This window comes from Rhinoraja longicauda, chromosome 8 (genome assembly GCF_053455715.1).
Source record: "Rhinoraja longicauda isolate Sanriku21f chromosome 8, sRhiLon1.1, whole genome shotgun sequence".
NCBI classification, from domain to species: Eukaryota; Metazoa; Chordata; class Chondrichthyes; order Rajiformes; family Arhynchobatidae; genus Rhinoraja; species Rhinoraja longicauda.
The window spans coordinates 26,543,286-26,564,661 of record NC_135960.1 but is presented as its reverse complement, the minus strand read 5'-3'; the positions used below and the strand labels follow the sequence as shown (position 1 = coordinate 26,564,661).

At 38.4% G+C, this 21,376-nt stretch overlaps 1 protein-coding gene across 5 annotated transcripts in view; it reads right to left on the bottom strand.

Annotated features, from left to right (window-relative positions):
• The window catches only part of dpp10 (dipeptidyl peptidase like 10), a 1,117,462-nt gene that overhangs the window by 30,232 nt on the left and 1,065,854 nt on the right, over positions 1–21,376 (bottom strand). For all 5 annotated transcript variants that reach the window (XM_078403450.1, XM_078403449.1, XM_078403451.1 and 2 more), the window contains exons 15-19: positions 20,831–20,878; positions 18,939–19,060; positions 12,790–12,837; positions 10,004–10,102; positions 3,516–3,585 (exon numbers count right to left, since the gene is read on the bottom strand). In XM_078403450.1, coding sequence (XP_078259576.1) covers positions 3,516–3,585; positions 10,004–10,102; positions 12,790–12,837; positions 18,939–19,060; positions 20,831–20,878 — 387 coding nt within the window. The remainder of the gene's footprint in view (positions 1–3,515; positions 3,586–10,003; positions 10,103–12,789; positions 12,838–18,938; positions 19,061–20,830; positions 20,879–21,376) is intronic.

Sequence of the window (21,376 nt, the reverse complement as noted above, 5' to 3'; positions counted from 1 at the left end):
TCGACTGTATTGTTTGAAGAAGAAACAGTTAATAAGAACGAAAAGTTATGAATTACTCTTTTGCGTAAGCTTTATCTCCACCACATCCCCGAGCAGTAATGGCTATCGAAGTTGGACTTTGAGAAGGTATAGAAACAGCCATTACACAAGGGAACTTTGATAAATTATGACTGCTCATTTAAAAAAAGTACATGGGCATGCTTAACACTTTTAGCTTGTTCATTGGATACCTGGTAGAAGATACTCCAGTGTTATTAAACCTGTACAAATACTGATTCATGTGGCGTGATGTTGTGCAGCAAAGCTTTGGGAAGAACAGAATACAGTGCCCTCCATAATTGGGAAAAAGACCAAACATATTTATTTGCCTCTGCACTCCACAATTGCAGATTTGTAATAGAAAAAAAATCACATGTGGTTAAAGAGCACAAACTGAAGAAGAGTCTCGACCCGAAACGTCACCCATTCCCTCTCTCCTAGATGCTGCCTGACCTGCTGAGTTACTCCAGCATTTTGTGATACCTTCGATTTGTACCAGCATCTGCAGTTATTTTCCTACTCAATTGAGTTCAGATCGAGTGATTGACTTGGCCACTCAAGAATTGACCATTTTTTAGCTTTGTTGCTTTAGCAGTATGTTTGGGATCATTGTCTTGCTGTAGAATGAAACGCTGGCCAATGAGTTTTGAGGCATTTGTTTGAACTTGAGCAGATAGGATGTGTCTGTACACTTCAGAATTCATTATGCTACTACCATCAGCAGTTAACATATAACATATAACAACTACAGCATGGAAACAGGCCTGTCCGGCCCTACCAGTCCACGCCGACCATTCTCCCTGACCTAGTCTCATCTACCTGCACTCAGACCATAACCCTCCAATCCCCTCCCATCCATATACCTATCCAATTTACTCTTAAATAATAAAATCGAGCCAGCCTCCACCACTTCCACCGGAAGCCCATTCCATACAGCCACAACCCTCTGAGTAAAGAAGTTCCCCCTCATGTTACCCCTAAACCTTTGTCCCTCAATTCTGAAGCTATGTCCCCTTGTTGGAATCTTCCCCACTCTCAAAGGGAAAAGCCTACCCACGTCAACTCTGTCCGTCCCTCTCAAAATTTTAAAAAACCTCTATCAAGTCCCCCCTCAACCTTCTACGCTCCAAAGAATAAAGACCCAACCTGTTCAACCTCTCTCTGTAGCCTAAGTGCTGAAACCCAGGCAACATTCTAGTAAATCTCCTCTGTACCCTCTCCATTTTGTCGACATCCTTCCTATAATTTGGCGACCAGAACTGCACACCATACTCCAGATTCGGCCTCACCAATGCCCTGTACAATTTCAACATTACATCCCAACTTCTATACTCGATGCTCTGATTTATAAAGGCAAGCATACCAAACGCCTTCTTCACCACCCTATCCACATGAGATTCCACCTTCAGGGAACAATGCACAGTTATTCCCAGATCCCTCTGTTCCACTGCATTCCTCAATTCCCTACCATTTACCCTGTACGTCCTATTTTGATTTGTCCTACCAAAATGCAGCACCTCACACTTATCAGCATTAAACTCCATCTGCCATCTTTCAGCCCACCCTTCCAAAAGGCCCAAGTCTCTCTGTAGACTTTGAAAATCTACCTCACTATCAACTACTCCACCTAACTTATCTATCATCAATGAAGATAAGTGAGCCATTACCTTCAGCAGCCATACATGCCCAGGCCATAACACCCCACCACTGTGTTTCACAGATGAAGTGGTATGCTTTGGATCTTGGGCAGTTCCTTCTCTCCTCCATTCTTTGCTCTTGCTATCACTCTGATATAAGTTAATCTTCATCTCATCTGTCCACAAGTCCTTTTTCCAGTACTGTTGTTGCTCTTTTAAGTACTTCTTGGCAAACTGTAACCTAGCCATCCTACTTTTGTGGCTAACCAGTGGTTTGCATCTTGCAGTGTAGCCTCTGTATTTCTGTTCATGAAGTCGTCTGCGGACAGTGGTGATTGACAAATCCACACCTGACTCCTGAAGAGTGTTTCTGATCTGTCGGACAGGTGTTTGGGGATTTTTCTTGATTAATGAGAGAATGCTTCTGTCATCAGCTGTGGAGGTCTTCCTTGGCCTGCCAGTCCCTTTGCGATTAGTAAGCTCTCTTTCTTCAGTGCTCTCTTTCTTCTTAATGATGTTCCAAATAGTTGATTTTGGTAAGGTTTGTCGGATGTCTCTAACAGTTTTATTCTTGTTTCTCAGTCTCATAATGGCTTCATTGACTTTCATTGGCACAACTTTGGTCCTCATGTTGATAAACAGCAATAAAAGTTTCCAAAGGTAATGGAAAGACTGGAGGAAAGACTAGGTGCTGAGAGCTCTCTTATATCTGCATTAAGGAGCAATTACAAATGCCTGTGAAGCCATGTGTCTCAAACATTATGGTGCCCTGAAATGCACGGATTATGTATAAACACAGCTGTAATTTCTACATGGTGAAACCAAAATGTGTAAAAATGGCCTTTAATAAAATCTGACAATATGCACTTTAACTACATGTGATTCTTTTCTAGCACAAATCTTAAATTGTGGAGTACAGAGGCAAATAAATAAATGATGGGTCTTTGTCCCAAACAATAGACAATAGACAATAGACAATAGACAATAGACAATAGGTGCAGGAGTAGGCCATTCAGCCCTTCGAGCCAGCACCGCCATTCAATGCGATCATGGCTGATCACTCTCAATCAGTACCCCGTTCCTGCCTTCTCCCCATACCCCCTCACTCCGCTATCCTTAAGAGCTCTATCCAGCTCTCTCTTGAAAGCATCCAACGAACTGGCCTCCACTGCCTTCTGAGGCAGAGAATTCCACACCTTCACCACTCTCTGACTGAAAAAGGTTCTTCCTCATCTCCGTTCTAAATGGCCTACCCCTTATTCTTAAACTGTGGCCCCTTGTTCTGGACTCCCCCAACATTGGGAACATGTTTCCTGCCTCTAATGTGTCCAATCCCCTAATTATCTTATATGTTTCAATAAGATCCCCCCTCATCCTTCTAAATTCCAGTGTATACAAGCCCAATCGCTCCAGCCTTTCAACATACGACAGTCCCGCCATTCCGGGAATTAACCTAGTGAACCTATGCTGCACGCCCTCCATAGCAAGAATATCCTTCCTCAAATTTGGAGACCAAAACTGCACACAGTACTCCAGGTGCGGTCTCACCAGGGCCCGGTACAACTGTAGAAGGACCTCTTTGCTCCAAACATTATGGAGGGCATTGTAACTGACAGTATCTTTCTAATTTTTTGGCTAAAAGCATACATGTTTACTGGAAGTTGCTGTCTAATATTTAACAGTAGTGAGCACCTGCGACCACAAAATAGGAGATGGTTTATCATTAGAATCAAAATTTTAACCCAAGTAGCTTAAAATCATTCAACCAGAAGTCAAAAATCAGAGATTTCAGTATCCTGTCAACAGCAAGTTTGAATCCTATATAACAGGATTACTTACACAAACAGTAGGACAGGATAAAGGTTGTTTTCATCAAAGCCCTCGGGAAGCGATAACTGTAGAGTGAGTTCTGAGAATAAAGGCATAACGTGTTCAGAGTATACATTAAGTTGTACACAAACATCATATTTTTGTTTCATTAATAGTCACAAAATCGCAACTGATTCTTGTACATTTATTTTCAGAAAATTGTGTTTGCTTGAATTGTCATTAAATATAATTTAAAAATGTCCATGTAAATTATAAAATAATTCATACATCTATCCTGGCATGGGTTTTCTTGGTATTGTGATGAGTGAAAATTTATTGTAGCTGAATCTCTGTGGCTGAAGTCGCAATGAGAGAAATGTAATTTTTTATACTTTCTTGGCAGATGGAATAGGATTTATGATTTTGTTAACTGACGACATATTTCTATCAGTAATTGATGAGGTAACTTTAGATCAAAACAGAAGTCAAGGGCTATCAGCGTGCCTGCAATATAAAACCATATCTTCCATTTGGCAAAATATGCTAAATATTATATATGTTAACAGAAATGATATTCTTGCTATTTCCACAAAACACCAATTGCAAATTGTTTTGAGGGCTTCTTTCCTCCTCTTGGACATTGCCATAATTTGGAGAGGACAGTAACATCGGATATTTGACTTGTTAGTGATCACTAAACCCTACAGCGATGTTCCATTTTTACTGTATCTAAAGTGAAGTCTCGCAGAAAAGTCCAATCAATATGTAAAAACATCCATTTTGATGTTTTTGTTGAAAAACAATTGTAACCCCATCTGCATTCACTCAAGAAACAACATTGTATTAATGACAAAAATAATGTCCAAAGCATTGAAGAGAAACTGGTTATCATAGTTTTTAATGAAGTGAAACATTTGTTTCCTCGCCAAAGCTAAACAGCATTTCAGATAACTTGCAGCTGAATATTCTATAGATTTAAGACTGCAACTAAATGGATAATCTCTCATAGCATGGAATAGGAAGAAACGGTTCTCTTTTCTGTCTTATTGCCCTACTTTTAGGAAAAATGCTGACAAAGCCATATTTCTGCACAAAGGAAATGAACACTGAATTCTGAATTGGTCTGTTCATTCCATTGGAAGAGAATGTGTTGCCTGTAATTTTCAGCTAAAACAATGAATCAAAATAAAGTTAAATTTACAAAGATAAAAGTTATGGAAGTAATAAAAGGAAGGCTTTTGCTGGAATAAATTTGTGACGGTTTTCTCTTTATCAGATTCAAAACTTTCCCATTAAAACAAGTTTCTGATTTTAATAAATATTTTCCAGAGGCACATTCTGTAAACAATTGAAAGAGCGAATATTATGAGCGGTCAGACAGGATGAAATAACAGAAACATATCTTTACATTTAATATCTTTCAATTCATTTCTGATTGATTTTTTGTCAAGTGTCATTACATGTTTAAAAATGTATCCAGTTTAACGGCACAGCACATGGAGAATAAAATGTCCAGTGCTGTTCTCCAGGGAACATGCTGCTTGTAATAAAATGAAAAATGCTAATCAAAATATCTAGTTCTGTTAATCAGATTTTTAAAAAAAAATCTATTGCATTAAATTCTAATAATCAATTTTTGTCTTAATGGCTGTCGTTCAAAAATCAGTTTCTCTTACCGAATATTACAAAGTAAATTGCAATGGCAGATTTTGTTCAACTTCATGTCCAGTCATCATTTTGGGAAGATGACTATACACATTTATAATAGCAGAAATATGATTTTCCAATGTAATAGGGAAGGACTATTAGAATATGAATCATTTAATATGTCTTTCTTTCATAACCTTTGTCCACAGTTTTCCTCAAAAAGATGAATAATAAAAGGGAATATTTTGCAAATGGGAAGTTTCTTATATTGCCAGACATGTTATAACTATAAATTTAGATGGGAGCATAAGAAACCAAACTGCTGCCTCAAACAAATTAATAACTCCTGTGTCTCAGCATAGTTTCTAATAGTAAATTCTAAATTTAATAGAAGACATGTTGTCCAAAATGTTCTGTAAAAACTTCAATAGCTGATGGAAACAATCTGTTGAGTTTTGCACTCCACTTCATGTGCAAAGATTTTTAATGATTCAAAAAATTGTCAAAGTGAAACACTCTTCTATTTTCCTGAAGTTAGAATGTTGATTTGGCATATGCAGTAATATACTGTCGTCGTGATTATCCCTCGAGGTCGAGGATGATGGTCTACGTTCCGTTGTTTTTATGAACTGTCAGGTGGCTTATGAGTCCAATCCTGGCTTTGAAAGTTATTTGGCATTCAGGGCAGGTAATTCCAGATGTCAGATCGGGCTTTGGTTGTTACTGCCTCTCTTTCCGTTTACTTCTCTTTTCTTCTAATTCTGCACATCAGTTTGCTTCGAAGGTCGCTGTTCCTTTTTGGATGACGGTTCACCAGTTTCCTGTCCTTGGCATTGGTTCCCCAATTTTTGATGTCAATTTCATATTTCTTTATGCTGGCTTTTAAGGAGTCTTTGAATCTTTTCTTTTGTCCCCCTCTTTTACGTTTGATTTCTTTAAGCTGGGAGTAAGTAGAAGGCTTGCTTTGGTAGACGCTCGTCTTCCATCCGAACAACATGACCGCTCCATTTTAGTTGGTTCTTGATGACGAAGGCTTCAATGATTGATGTTTTTGCTTCATTCAGCACGCTGACGTTGGTTCTTCTGTCTTCCCAGCTGATATTTAAGCTGCTTCGAAGACATCGTTGATGGAACTTATCAAGTGTTTTCAGGTGGCATCGATATGTTTGTTTCTGATCCATATAGGAACGTTGGAATCACCACTGCTTTGTACACTAACATTTTGGTGTCTGTTCGGATGTCACAATTTTGAAAGACTCTTGTTCGAATACGTCCAAAAGTTGTTCCAGCACACTTAAGACGATGTTGGATCTCGTCATCAAGGTTGACATTGGAGGAGAAGTGACTTCCAAGTTACGGAAAGTGATCCACATTTTCCAGGGTTGTTTACAGTATATTGGATAGAAACAAGGAACTACAAATGCTGGTTTCAAGAAAAAGACACAAAGTGCTGGAGTAACTCAGTGAGTCAAGAGGCATTTCTAGAGAACATGGATAAGTGATGTTTTGGGCCGTGGACCTTCTGCAGATTCATTGGGTTGGTTCTTTAGAAAACTGAGGTGTATGTTTGTAAAAGTAGCTTTATATGTGAGATAAACCACATCCCAAGTAATCATGTAGGAAAATAACTGCAGATGCTGGTACAAATCGAAGGTATCACAAAATTGTGGAGTAACTCAGCGGGTCAGGCAACATCTCAGGAGAGAATGAATGGGTGACATTTCGGGTCGAGACCCTTCTTCAGACTGATGTCAGGTGAGGGGGCGGGACAAAGATAGGATGTATTTGGAGACAGGAAGAGAGTGGGAGAACTGGGAAGGGCAAAGAAAGGGACAGAGGAACTATCTGAAGTTAGAGAAATCAATGTTCATACCGCTGTGGTGTAAGCTGCCCAAGCGAAATATGAGATGCTGTTCCTCCAATTTGCGGTGGGCCTCACTATGACAATGGAGGAGGCCCATGACAGAAAGGTCAGACTGGGAGTGGGAGGGGGAATTGAAGTGTGGATCCACTGGGAGATCAGGTTGGTTAAGGCGGACTGAGCGAAGGTGATGAACGAAACGATCGCCGAGCCTGCGTTTGGTATCGCCAATGTAGAGAAGTTGACATCTGGAACAGCGGATACAATAGATGAGGTTGGAGGATGTGCAGGTGAACCTCTGCCTCATCTGGAAAGACTGTTTGGGTCCTTGGATGGAGTCGAGGAGGGAGGTAAAGGGACAGGTGTTGCATCTCCTGTGGTTGCAGGGGAAAGTACCTGGGGGGATGGTGGTTTGGATGAGAAGGGATGATCCCAAGCAATCATGATCAACAATTACAACCATGCATAGTGCAGACAAAGCAGGTCTGTTCTAAAAAAAATGTTTTACTCAATCAAAAGATTGGAGACCAATTAATCAATAAGTTTATTCCAATGACCAGCGGATATAAAATTCAGAAAATAAAAGCATTGAAACCTTTCAAGATAGTGAAAATAATAGCAGTGATCAAGAAAGAGTAGAAAATAATATCTACAGAAGTAATTGTTCTTCCAATCAATTTCATACTTCTGTTTACTGAATTGGAAAAGGAGAAAAAAGTCTTCTGTGATCTCACTTTCCATATTATTATTTTTAAATTTATAATCTTCCTTCTTCCTTGGTTAAGGTTAAAGCAACATATTGAACAGACAAGTAATCACAAACCATCTGAGATAATGTTTATTGCAGGGTGGCTGGAGGATGTATCCCCCTCCAAACTATCAATATACCTTATTCTCAATGGGGAAAGGCCTGATAACCACAACGCTAGATGCGATTTCCAATGCTGCCAATCCTAATGGCCTTCCTGAATTATGTTGATAATTTGTATGTAAATTTTCACCTAAAAAATGGTCCATGTTGTATTGTGGAGAATTATTCATGGAGGACAACGGGTTTGATTTGCCTCCCACAGGCCTCTATGCACGAATTTTTGTGTAAACACTAAATATTTGTTTTTGTTGTTTTTCTGAGCCGTCAGTTGATCTTTTGCAAAAGGAGTATTTATGCAACCCCTTTTGCACATGATCTGATATTCTGTTCAGATAAAGGGATACTTTTTGCTCCTGGTTTCTTGTTAGACATAGGAATGAATCATTTCCCAAATGTAAACATACAAAGAATTGTGTGGATTCATTTATACTGCTCTGATAATTCCTTGATACGATCACAATAGAGTTGTTGAAATTCATTGCAATCTCCAATGATCACACTAATTAAGAAATTATGTAGTGAAATATGATGGAATGCTTTGAGAACAAGCAATTCAAATTCACCTTGATCCTCCCCAATATATTATGCTTAACTTAACCCATAGGTCAAATGAATCATATGGTATAACCTGCCTAACATGTTATGAAGTCACAGAATGTCGAAAAGGGACCTTCAGTCCACTGTGTATGTGCCAGCCATCAAACACTTATCTACACTAATTTTGTATGTATTCCATTTTATTCTTGTCATATTCCCATCAACTTCCCCAAGTGTTTACCCTTCATCTACACATTAGAGGCAATTTATGGTGCCAGTTAACCTAGATGGACATCTTGGTTGCTGTAGATCAGTCTGAAGGGCCTGTTTCTGTAAAGTATAAATCACTGCACATCTGTGGGTTGTGGGAGGAACTGGAGGACTCCTGCAGTCTCATTAAAAAAAATGTACTCCTGCTCTTTGGAAGGTTCCTGGACAGATGAAATTTAACATGGAATATGGATTATGGAATTTAACCCCAAAAAGTGCAAGATGTTACATTTTGACATGTTAAACCAACGTAGGATTTGCAGTAGTAAATCGTAGACCCCTATAACATTTTGTAGAACAGGGATACCTTGAGGTACAACCACTTAGTTCCCTGAAAATTGTGACACAGCTGACAAGCTGGTGAACACTGCTTTCAGCATCCTTGTTTTCTTTGGTCAAGGCATTGAGAACAGGAGTTGGATTATCATGTTGCAATTGTACAAGTCTCTGAAGAGACCATACTAAAAAAATGTGTGCAGTACTGGTTGTCAGATATTGGAAAGGTGTCATGAAGCTGTAAAGGGTGTAGAAGAGGTTCACGAAGATGTTAAAGGGACTGGAAGGCTTAAGTTGGAAGGAGAGGTTAGGAGTTTTTTCCCTGGTGCATAGGATTTTCAACTGTGGTTTTATAAAGGTGTATAAAATGAGTGGTGGCTTAGATAAGGTGGATTTATTTTCCCTGTTTTTTCCCCCATGGTATGTAAGTCTAAAACTATAGGGCATAGATTTATGGTGAGAAAGATAAGGTTTAAAAGAGACCCGAAAGACAACTTTTCCACACAGAGGGTAGTGGGTATATGGAACAAGGTGCCAGATGAGGTTGGAGAAGCACGTACAATTACAATGCGTAAAAGACATTCGGACACGTTCTTAGATAGAAAAGGTTTAGAGGGCTATGGGCCAAACACAGGCTTAGATGGACATCTTGGTCGCTGTAGATCAGTCGAGCTGAAGGGCCTGTTTCTGAAATGTATAAATCACTGACAATGACTCTTAAGGTATGTTTGGGGAATAGTCATGCAGTGTGAGATTGTCACTATTTTGTTTTACTTTTGATTAGCCAAATATGGTCCAAACTACCTGAAGTGAAATGTTGGGACAGTTTGAGATATTAGGTAGAATCTGCTTTGTTACTGTTCTTTACTGCACAATATTGATTTTTGCCTGGAGTTGTCCTGTTAATAGGACAATAATGCTATGCTTTTTCTTTTTTATTTCTAATACGTTTGGACACCTTCCAACAACTACCACCTGTTACAAAGGAGCAAAGCTTTATTGTATAACTCGTTGATATGTAATTAAAATAATTAAAATTGAAAATAATTGACGCACCATAATCATAAATATGAACAGTCCTGTACTCTGGTTTGTGGATCCTTTTTCCTTTGATAATTTCAACCAGAACAGTATTATTTTCCAATATGTAGGAGCCTAAATGATTAAAAAGAAATTAATGAATGTATTGATATATCTTTAAGAAAACATATTAGTTCCTGCATCAATCCACAAAGTTACTTAACATTTTCAAATGACACAAATTTTATTTTACCACTTATTTAACGGGTGTGAAGATTTCACAATGGAAGATCATTTAATAGATCCATTCCTAGTATAAATACATGACAAGTAAAATTATGAAAATACAATCACACTGAAATGATCAGCCATGATCACAAGGGCCGAATGGCCTCCTCCTGCACCTATTGTCTATTGTCTAAATCTATTACTGTTCCAGAATATGTTGTCTTTGGGAAGCCACGTATGCTTGATGTTAACTTACGTCGAAACATTGCACTTGCTTTTGTAGATCCTTTCCAGGACCCACTTGCTTAATGAAGCTTAGCATCAAGACTGCATGCTATACAAGGGCCTTCTTTAAATAAATCCTATCACATTGAGATGGATCAGAATAGACCCATGTAAAGTTCTGCTAAAACATTGGTAAACTCCTAGGTTTCGCTGGCTGTTAAATATCTAGTATACATTTGCTTTTGTTATTTTCACTTTTTTTTTGACGGTTCAATATCACTAATATTAATCTTGCTCTAATTATTCAATGCATTAGATATAATTTGAAAGTGAGAACAAAACCTGCTAAGTCACTTTTATCTGAGTGTTAAATACTAATTTTTATCCATTTTTATAAAATTCATACTATGAATACGTCCACATTTGGAAAACACATAGCAGCCACGTGCTTTTGAAATAGTCCCTGCTGCAACATAGGGAAAATATGAATTTATTCATTGCACAATTCTACAAATAGCAACAGGATAAGCATTTAAAACATTTAATTTAGTTAATTTATGTGAGGAATAGATGTTAACTTAAAAAATCAACAGAACAACCATGCTGCTTTAGTTCAGAGATACAGCATGGAAACCGGCCCTTCAGCCCACCGATCCACGCTGACGATCAATTTCTATGTTATTCTATGTTAGTTCTATGTTATTCCACGTTCTCATCCATTCCCTGTGCATTAGGGGGAATATTGATTTTACAGAGACCAATAAACCGACAACCCCACACGTCTTTCTGAAAACAAACGTGGAGGTTTTTACATCCACTTAACCACACAGACTGGGCCTCATTTTAACTCCTAATGGTCAATTAAGTTAAAATGTACCTTGTGGAAGGCAACAGAAGGTCAAACTCAATTACCATTAAAAAAACATTTTTCACTTGATTACTTCTTCACGCCCCTTGTGGCCTTTCTTGTTTAGAAATGTTATGTCCTTTGCTACATTCACAATTTTCAAAGGGAAAAACTTCAATTAAAAACTATTAGACTCTCCCCCCCCCCCCAATTGTTTACAAATGTAGGTGGCAATTATGCAAATCTAAGCAAAATGCAGAATCTCAGTGGCTGTATTGAAGGACAGAGCTCCTTCAGAACAAGGTGGAATGACAGTGTCAAGTGTCAGTGACATTTGTTCATTGCACCATAATTAACCATAACAGTAAACACTTCAGCTCTTCATTTTACTAAATTAAAAGGTTTTTACTTGCTGTTTTGGGATCTAGTAAGATTAGTTGTTTTCAGCAATATTTTCAGCATATACATTAATGACTTGGATGAAGGGATTAAAAGTAACATTAGCAAATTTGCAGATGATACAAAGCTGGGTGGTAGTGTGAGCTGTGAGGAAGATGCTATGAGGTTGCAGGGTGACTTGGACAGGTTGTGTGAGTGGGCGGATGCATGGCAGATGCTGTTTAATGTGGATAAGTGTGATGTTATCCACTTTGGTGGTAAGAATAGGAAGGCAGATTATTATCTGAATGGTGCCAAGTTAGGAAAAGGGGACGTACAACGAGATCTTGGTGTCCTAGTGCATCAGTCACTGAAAGGAAGCATGCAGGTACAGCAGGCAGTGAAGAAAGCCAATGGAATGTTGGCCTTCATAACAAGAGGAGTTGAGTATAGGAGCAAAGAGGTCCTTCTGCAGTTGTACAGGGCCCTAGTGAGACCGCACCTGGAGTACTGTGTGCAGTTTTGGTCTCCAAATTTGAGGAAGGATATTCTTGCTATTGAGGGCGTGCAGAGTAGGTTTACTAGGTTAATTCCCAGAATGGCAGGACTGTCATATGTTGAAAGACTGGAGTGGTTAGGCTTGTATACTCTGGAATTTAGAAGGATGAGAGGGGATCTTATCGAAACATATAAGATTATTAAGGGGTTGGACACGTTAGAGGCAGGAAACATGTTCCCAATGTTGGGGCAGTCCAGAACCAGGGGCCACAGTTTAAGAATAAGGGGTAGGCCATTTAGAACGGAGATGAGGAAAAACATTTTCAGTCAGAGAGTTGTAAATCTGTGGAATTCACTGCCTCAGAAGGCAGTGGAGGCCAAGTCTCTGAATGAATTCAAGAGAGAGCTAGATAGAGCTCTTAAGGATAGCGGAGTCAGGGGTATAGGGTGAAGGCAGGAACGGGGTACTGATTGAAAATGATCAGCCATGATCACATTGAATAGTGGTGCTGGCTCGAAGGGCCGAATGGCCTACTCCTGCACCTATTGTCTATTGTCTATATGACTAAACACTGGCCCATATTCACAAACAAATACTTAAATGGAGTCAAGTAAATTGATTTTATTATTCTTGAATAATACTTACTGTTTGGATTGCTTGTGCTATGGACAGAGACCATTGGTACATTGGGACCTGAAAAAAAAGCACAGAATATAAACAAATATTCTAATATCCTGCATTAGTAAATATTTTATAATATGGTGATATAAAACATTATCTGGATTTGAAACGACTTTTACATACTCACAATTTTGACATTTTTCATTACGGCAACACTTGGAGGTCATGTTTGCATCATTTTTAGGCAAACACTATCCACAGGCATGATACATATGAAAATAACTTTTATCTTTACATGAATAACGTGATTATCTCACAGCACACTCTTGTATATTTCCAAAGTAAACAGCAACATGACTGTTTCCAGCTGTCACATTTCTTCTCTTAAAAGAATCTTTGATGTTGAAGGTAAAACCAATAAAAACTAGTTTTTATCTGAAAATGACCGATGTGCAGATGTAAAATATGTTAACACATGGACTACAGTAACTACAGAAGGTTATCTGCACTGTCCACAGTGAAAGCCATCTCCAGATTCCTCCTTACCTGTCTGCTCAGAATTAAATATGAATTCTGGCTTTCTGGAGGCCCAGTTGACATTATCTTCACCACAAAACATACCTAAGATGTAAGGAGCCATTATTTATGACTGTTTAACTTATTGCAACTCCTCTCCAGTATCAGAGTTGCCCCAGTCTCAATATTTGATCTGCTGTTCATGCTTGGATGATGAGCTCTCCAAACAACAGTCAATGCTTTCACAGAAGCATTCAAAGATGCGCCTTACGCTCAACATCCACAAGCAAAGGTCCTCTACCAATCCGGTTCTGCTGAGCAACAATACTCTTTGATAATGAAGATTCACGTTGAGACTCTAGAAATGTGAACTGGTTCCCACATGTTTGAAACCACCTTTTTGACAATGGCAGATTTTGATGATGTAATTCACCACTGACCTCACAGCATTTGTACACAGCCTTTGATTGAATAATGAGAAGACACGTGAAGATCGAGACCTCAGATTTGTTTGGATTTTAGTTTAATTTAGAGATACAGAGCAGAAAAAGGCCCATTCGGTGCACCGAGTCCGCACCGACCAGCAATCCCCGCACATCAACACCACCCTGCACACATTAGGGACAATTTTACATTTTATGCATTTATACCTATCAACCTACAAACCTGTTCATCTTTAGTGTGAGAGGAAACAGAAGATATTGGAGAAAATCCACGCAGGTCACGAGGAGAACATATAAACTCCGTTCAGACAAGCACCCGTAGTCAGAATCAAACCTGGGTCTTTGGCGTTGTAAAGCAGAAACTCAACCGCTGTGTCATCATGCCGCCCTAGGAATCAATCTAAGTGCTGATATGGAATAAAAATTATAGTCTACCACATGGCAATGCTCTCTGCCCTGCTCTATGCTTTCAATGCAGGAAATCTGAAAGAACTGTTGGAAAAGCTAGAAGCACTCAGCAGGTCAGGCAACAACTGTGGAAAGAGAAAGAGGAGTTCATGCTTTAGGTAAAAGAACTGATGAAAGGTTCTTGACCTGAACGTTAACTTTGTTTCTCTGTCCACAGCTGCTGACTGACTCTAAGCACTGTCTCAAGGTGCTGGTTACACTCAATCAGCTTAGGGCAGGCCACATCACTCACATGCCACACCAGATTCCCAAAACAGGCAATAACTTCAAACGATAATGAACAATCAGCAACATGAAACCTTAACCTTGTTTCTCTTTCCATTAATGTTGCCAGATCTGCTGAACATTTTCAATGTTTGCGCTTTGGTTAAGAGATGTAATGTGGAAGCAGGCCCTTCGGCCCACCGAGTCGACATCAACCATCGATCACCCTTTCGCACTAGGTCTATGTTACCCCATCTCCACATCATGCACACCAGGGGCAATTTACAGAAGCCAATTAATCTACAAATCTAAGATAGTCACAAAATGCTGGACTAACTCAGCGGGACAGGCAGCATCTCTGGAGAGAAGAAATGGGTGACGTTTCGGGTCGAGACCCTTCTTCAGACGGGGAAAAAGTTTTTGACTCGAAATGTCACCATTCCTTCTCTGCACCACTGTGCCGCCTCGACTTCAGATTTCCAGCACCAGAGTTATTTCATTGTTTTGCTCGTATATTTTGCTCTTATGGGCAAAGGTTTATTTTTAATCATTGCTTATTCAAAACAAATATCTTTAACTACAACATAATATCATGTTATGCTGGAAATGCTGGGTAAAGCCATAGGTTGCTTACCTATATCTTGGTCTATTACTGTATGACTGAACAGCTTGCCTGCTGCCAATATTCAGCAACAAGCAGAATATCTAATGAAACCTATGATTTATTGTAGACAATAAAACTCCTGGAGGAGCTCATCATCTGTAGAGGCCAGGGGCTGGTCGACATTTTGGGTCAAGACCTTGCATCAACAATGAAACTGGCTATCTAATTTTTCTCCACAGATGCTGCTTGACCTGCTGAGCTCCTCCAGCAATTTGTCTTTATGCACCAGAATTGAGCACCTGGAGTCTCTTATGTCTCCTTCTTAATGATTTTCTGTATTTTCTAAGCTACCTCCAGCTTCAGGGTAGTTTGAATTATTCTTTGCTTTCGGTCACATTCAGACTGCTATAATAGTATATGACTTTTAAGGTTGGTGGGGGGTTCAATGGATTCTAGTAAATTTCTGTGGATTCGAGTAAATTGGAATTTTTTAAGGCTGAATTTTTAGAGAGCTAACATTTTCATTTCTGTCCATGCCGGCCCAATGATTTGTTCACACTGTTCTATGTTATCTCACTGTTGCGTTCACTCTCTACACATGCAAGGCCATCAGCATAATCAAGGACACCCCAGTCACTCCCTCTTCTCCCATCTCCCATCAGGCAAGAGGTACAGAAGTTTGAAAATGCATACCTCCAGATTCAGGGGCAGTTACTTCCCATCAGGCAACTGAACCATCCTCTTATCAATAAGAGTACAGTCTGGACCTCCGATCTACTTCGTTGGAGTCCTTTGATCTATCATTAATTGTTTTTTATCTTGCTCTAAATATTGTATACTTTATCCTTTATTTGTGCACTGTGGATGGCTTGATTGTAATCATGTGTACTGCATTTCACTCTGCTTTACTAAACATCGTTTTTTGTATCCTAAACGCGTTCTTTTTCGATCAATGATCCAAATTCTCAAAACCTGCCTGTATCATTACAATCATAGAGAATTGATTGGCTTACCAGAATTTGGATTTAGGCACAAATGAAGATCATGTTGCAATTCAAACAAATTATTATTTTTAGGCACTGTATTGTCAATTTATTATTGCTATAGTATAGTAAGAAATTGCAAAGTTACTCAGAAGTCATAGCAGTTGACATTCCTGGAAGGGAAAGAAAATCTACAAAACAGATTTGTTCCATTACTTTACAAAATACAATGCATGTTTTAAAAAATGCAATTTTCTTCCCTGAATGATCTTTAATATTCCCCCTGACTGTTAGGTTATTCATTACTCTGGCTGTTGGTATGCATTTGGAATTCTTGCAATGCAATCAAGAAGGATATGATTTCAGACTGGTTCGAGAGCTACAACAGACGAGCCTGACCCTGCAACGCAACAATGCCTATTAGACTTATGTCTCATAATTAATTCGGTGCAACCAACAGCTTTATAATGAAGTATGAATAAGATGATATCCAGGTAATTTGATCTTGTCTAACAACAAACGACCATTGACAATATTAGTTCTGAAATTATAAAGTTTTTTCACCATCATAGTGTCCCACTTGACCAGAGAAAACAGAAAACTGTACAGGAAAGATGAATGTTTTCAAAAGCTACAAGATCTAATTTTTACCAGATTTAATTTTTAATCAAAGCTTAAATTAACTCAAAACATTTATAAATGACTGGGAAAATAAAGAATTTAAATAAAACTGATGTTTTTCCTTGAACAAAAAAAATTGTTATTCATGCTTTACATGGCTGTGGAATTAAATACTTCTTGTATCATCCAACATTTCATCTTTTCTATGACATTAATAAATAGAATTAACTTTATGTACTGTTTGTAATATGATTTTGCATGTTGTTATTTTAAATCGGAAAAGCTATGTGATTGTTACACAGAAAGTTCAAGAGATTAGTTTTTTTTTACCATTGTGCCCTAAATGGCAAAATGCCTCCAAATTGAAGCATAATTTGATAGGGCACATTTTTATGCAACAATCACTGTGATTAATAATTAGAATAGAATGGTGCCACATGCAACAATTTAAATCTTTCAGTTTTGTATGCTATATTTGTAGCTCACCAAGTCTCCTCTGCACAGCCAACCAAATGCAGATTAGTTGTCTACTTAAAGGATCACATCCCTTTAGTCCTTAATATGACCCTATACTTCTGTCACTTTACTTCTCCATCCCACTCCTGCTCTGATCATTGATAGACATCAAGCTCTTCTCCGCGATACGATGTAGGCCTGGATCCAAACATTACTAACTAATTCCAATTGGTGCATGGTACACCAAAGGCTGCAAGACCAATAATATTATGAATTATCCAACCTGGTCATTTTAATCACTGTTGTGAGATTTGAGCACATTTTCCCATGTGACCACCACAAAAGAGTAAACATTTATGTTATTGCACTTTCTAAGTTCTCCCTCCATAATATTTGTAAGGATTGGTTTTCTTCTTGTTATACTGTGATTTAAAAGCTCTCTCCCAGTCTTAAATTACAAATATCAATTAAAAGAGATAAATATGTTGATAATATATATATAATCATTAAGTCGTTAATGCATACTGATAAAACTAATTTCTGAGGTAAAGATAGATAATATATATTTTGCTGTTTTTTGTGATAAGTAAACCTGGCATTATATATTAAAATACATTTATTGTAAATTCACTCAGTTAAACATGTATTTGTTGCAAGGACAATGGGGTAGGTAGAGGTCAAACTTTCCCTTTTGTCCTTATTATGCACATATTCACAACAACAACTACACTTTTATTTATATAAAGTCTTCAATATAGTAAAATATCCTTCACAAATATGATACAAAGGCTGCAAAAAATTGTGCTGGAGACCAAAGGCAATTAGTAAGGCATCTAGAGTTTGTGGAGAAGCCAAGAGAAGTTGTGGCAGAGGCCCGTGGAAAACAACATTGTGTTTTGGGATGATATTTGCAAGAGGTAGACATTGAATAGGAAATAGAAGTGCCAAGCATAGGGCTCTGGAGTTCAGCAGAGGTAAAAGTAGAGGCATGCAAAGAGTAACCATTGATTTTGTAGCTGTGGCTGTGTAACGAAGAACGGAAGCAGGCAAATACAGTTCCATTGAATTGGATAATGGTTGAAATATCGTACTGATTTTATGGTCCAATGTCTTACTTAATTTTCATGGCATACATGCCAACCCATCGGTAAGTTATTGTGGTAAGTTATATAAACTAAACCATCAGCCATATTAGTGTGCTGGATCATTGGTGAGAGTATTTGAACTGAAGTATATGGAAAATATGTTCTCAACAGAAATACCTGCTTGTCTTTATAGATATAAATGAATATCATCACTTTGTATACCAAATAATGCCACACAAATATCGTGTAAATATTATGTTTCCTTGACCTGTATTCAGCAGACCTCAGGTTAATAAAATCCTTCTCCTTAAGACAGAAAACTACCATTCCTGATCCACCATTGTAAAATGATCTAGCCACACAAGGCAAAGATTCTGTGCGGCTAAAAGATTATGAATCTGAAACGTTAACTCTGTTTCTCTCTGAAGAAATGTTGCCTTAAATGGACATTCCTTGATCATTTCCCTCACTCAAACCACCCACGATCCAATGACAGTCAGTTTACCTCAACCCTGTAAAATGGACTTCCAAAGTTACACAAATCAGTTTTAGAATCACTCAAAACATTAACAATTAAGAAGGCAAATGATGCCCATACAATGAATGTATACGCACTAAGTCCCAAATATTAAATCAATGCATATGAGATTTTACACTTGATCAGCAAGGAGATTTACCATGAAGAATCCACAGCAGATTTCTCCTTGCTTGCACTAGCAGCAGGAAATTTTAAGCATGGAAAGATCGCTAACCAATTGCATTTATTGTATCTTTCAACTAACTCAGAGCCTACCTTCACAGTGCAGAATGAAGTGCTCGTTACTGGGGCTGAAATGGGCATTGAAGTAGGTGCAGTTATCCCTCTGGAAATTACAGGAAAGACACTGGCGATGAAATGATCCTGCATTGTGAACACTGTTTAACAGAACAAGTAAAAACAACAAGGTTACAACACTGAATAGAGAATGCTTTACTTGTGTTGTTACTGAAAACCAATACATATTGGTTGCATTGAAAGTTGAACCATGTATTACCCCAACAAGCATAATATAAAATGCTGAAATAAACGTTTGAAACTCTCAGAAAGCTGGGTGAAGAAACAAAGTTGTGGTTGAAGTTTCAGGTTGACTATTTATTATTGGAACCAGGAGAAGTTACAGATGAACAACAAATCCAAGTAAAAACGAGAAGGATATGAAAAGAATGGCTTCTGATTAGGTGCTAGTTAGATATAGTTTGTGATAGCAATATATTAAAAGAAAACTTGATGAACATCTGGCACCTTTCAAGATCTCTGGATATCCAAAGCACTTTATAGGCGATGAAGAATTTTAAAATAGTTTTGCCACTGTTGTAATGCAAAATATGTGGCAACCCATTTCTACTTAGCAAGTTCAGACACCAATCAATGGGATAATGATCAAATAACTGGTTCAGGTAATATTGACTGAAAAACAAATGTTGATCAATATTATCACTGCTTCAAAATATTGCTGCGGAATCTTATACTTAGTAATTTAGTTTTATATATTATCAGAAGGTGACATCTCTGCCAGTGTAGAAGTTAGTATCAAACTAGAGAAATTAGAAAAAAAAATGATAGAGATTTCAAGACCCAGAGAATGTGTCAACAGTTCCGCCAGAATACGAGAGAGAGAGAGAGAGGGGGAGAGAGGGGGAGAGAGGGGGGGAGAGGGGGGGAGAGAGAGGGAGAGAGGGAGAGAGGGAGAGAGGGAGAGAGAGGGAGAGGGAGAGAGGGAGAGAGGGAGAGAGGGAGAGAGAGGGGGAGAGGGGGAGAGAGGGAGAGAGGGAGAGAGAGGGAGAGGGAGAGAGAGAGAGAGAGAGAGAGAGAGAGAGAGAGAGAGAGAGAGAGAGGGAGGGAGAGAGGGAGGGAGGGAGGGAGAGAGGGAGGGAGAGAGAGAGAGAGAGAGAGAGAGAGAGAGAGAGAGAGAGGGAGGGAGGGAGAGAGAGAGAGAGAGAGAGAGAGAGAGAGAGAGAGAGAGAGAGAGAGAGAGAGAGAGAGAGAGAGAGAGAGAGAGAGAGAGAGAGAGAGGGAGAGAGGGAGAGAGGGAGAGAGGGAGGGAGGGAGAGAGGGAGGGAGGGAGGGAGAGAGGGAGGGAGAGAGAGAGAGAGAGAGAGAGAGAGAGAGACTTAACAATTAAATAGGCAAGTAATGTCCATACAATTAATGTGTAAACTGACTAAGTCCCATAAATTAAATCAATGCATATGAGATATTTTCCTTGATCTGCATTGAGGGTTGCTAATTTAACTCAACTCGCCTGGAAATAAAGTAACAAAAACGCAGATTACAACAGGTGTGCAGACCATTTGGTTGCCAGCTATCATTTTAACTTGTATTTGTGCATTTTGGAAGGATCACTGATTTGGCTGCGCAACTATTCAATCTGCACACGAGCATGAAATAAACTGTCAATAAAATTGATGCAAGTATCTGTACTCTATCGTAAAAATAAATAAATGAGGCAAATTAAATAAAGATAGCTGTACTTGTTTAAAACTGCTGCTCAGACAGAGATGGCATGACATTAGCAAATTCAATGAGCTCATAAGATATTTTACTTCATTCTCAAATAGACTACCCGTTGCACTCATTTAATCACAATATGGAGTTAGGAATGATTTTATATTGAAACTGGTAGGATTTGAGTAGATTCTGCTTACCTGTATAAATGTCTTGCTCTTGGGGAATCTTCTGTACTCAGAAAATATCTAGTGGATGCGATTGGATAAACAAAATATATGAGGTGACATAAATATATTATCATCATATTTAGTTTTAACATGCAGATTTGCCTAACGTAATGAGATTTCTTGGCAAAAAGATGTTTAGAATTATCTTTATTGTCCATGTTAAAATCATAGTGCAAGGTACGGTTTGATAAGTGATATTACATCTTAAAAACAAAGATAAAGATCTTGCATTTGTATAATAGCTTTTCTGGGATTCTGATAGCCCAAAGTGTTCTTCATCAAGTTACTTACTTATGAAAATATGATCACTCTTGCAATGTACAGAAATCCAGCAAAATATTTGGATCCTGCAAGGTTCAGTAAGCAGTGTGACTGTTTTAAAGTTGCTAGGTGAAAGTTAAAGTATCGCCCAGGAAACCAAAAGAATTTACCTGATTTTATTTTAATGTTATTCCAAATTGGTGCTTGGTAGGTAACAACTGGTTCACGTTTCTCAACTTTAATGGTGAAAACACC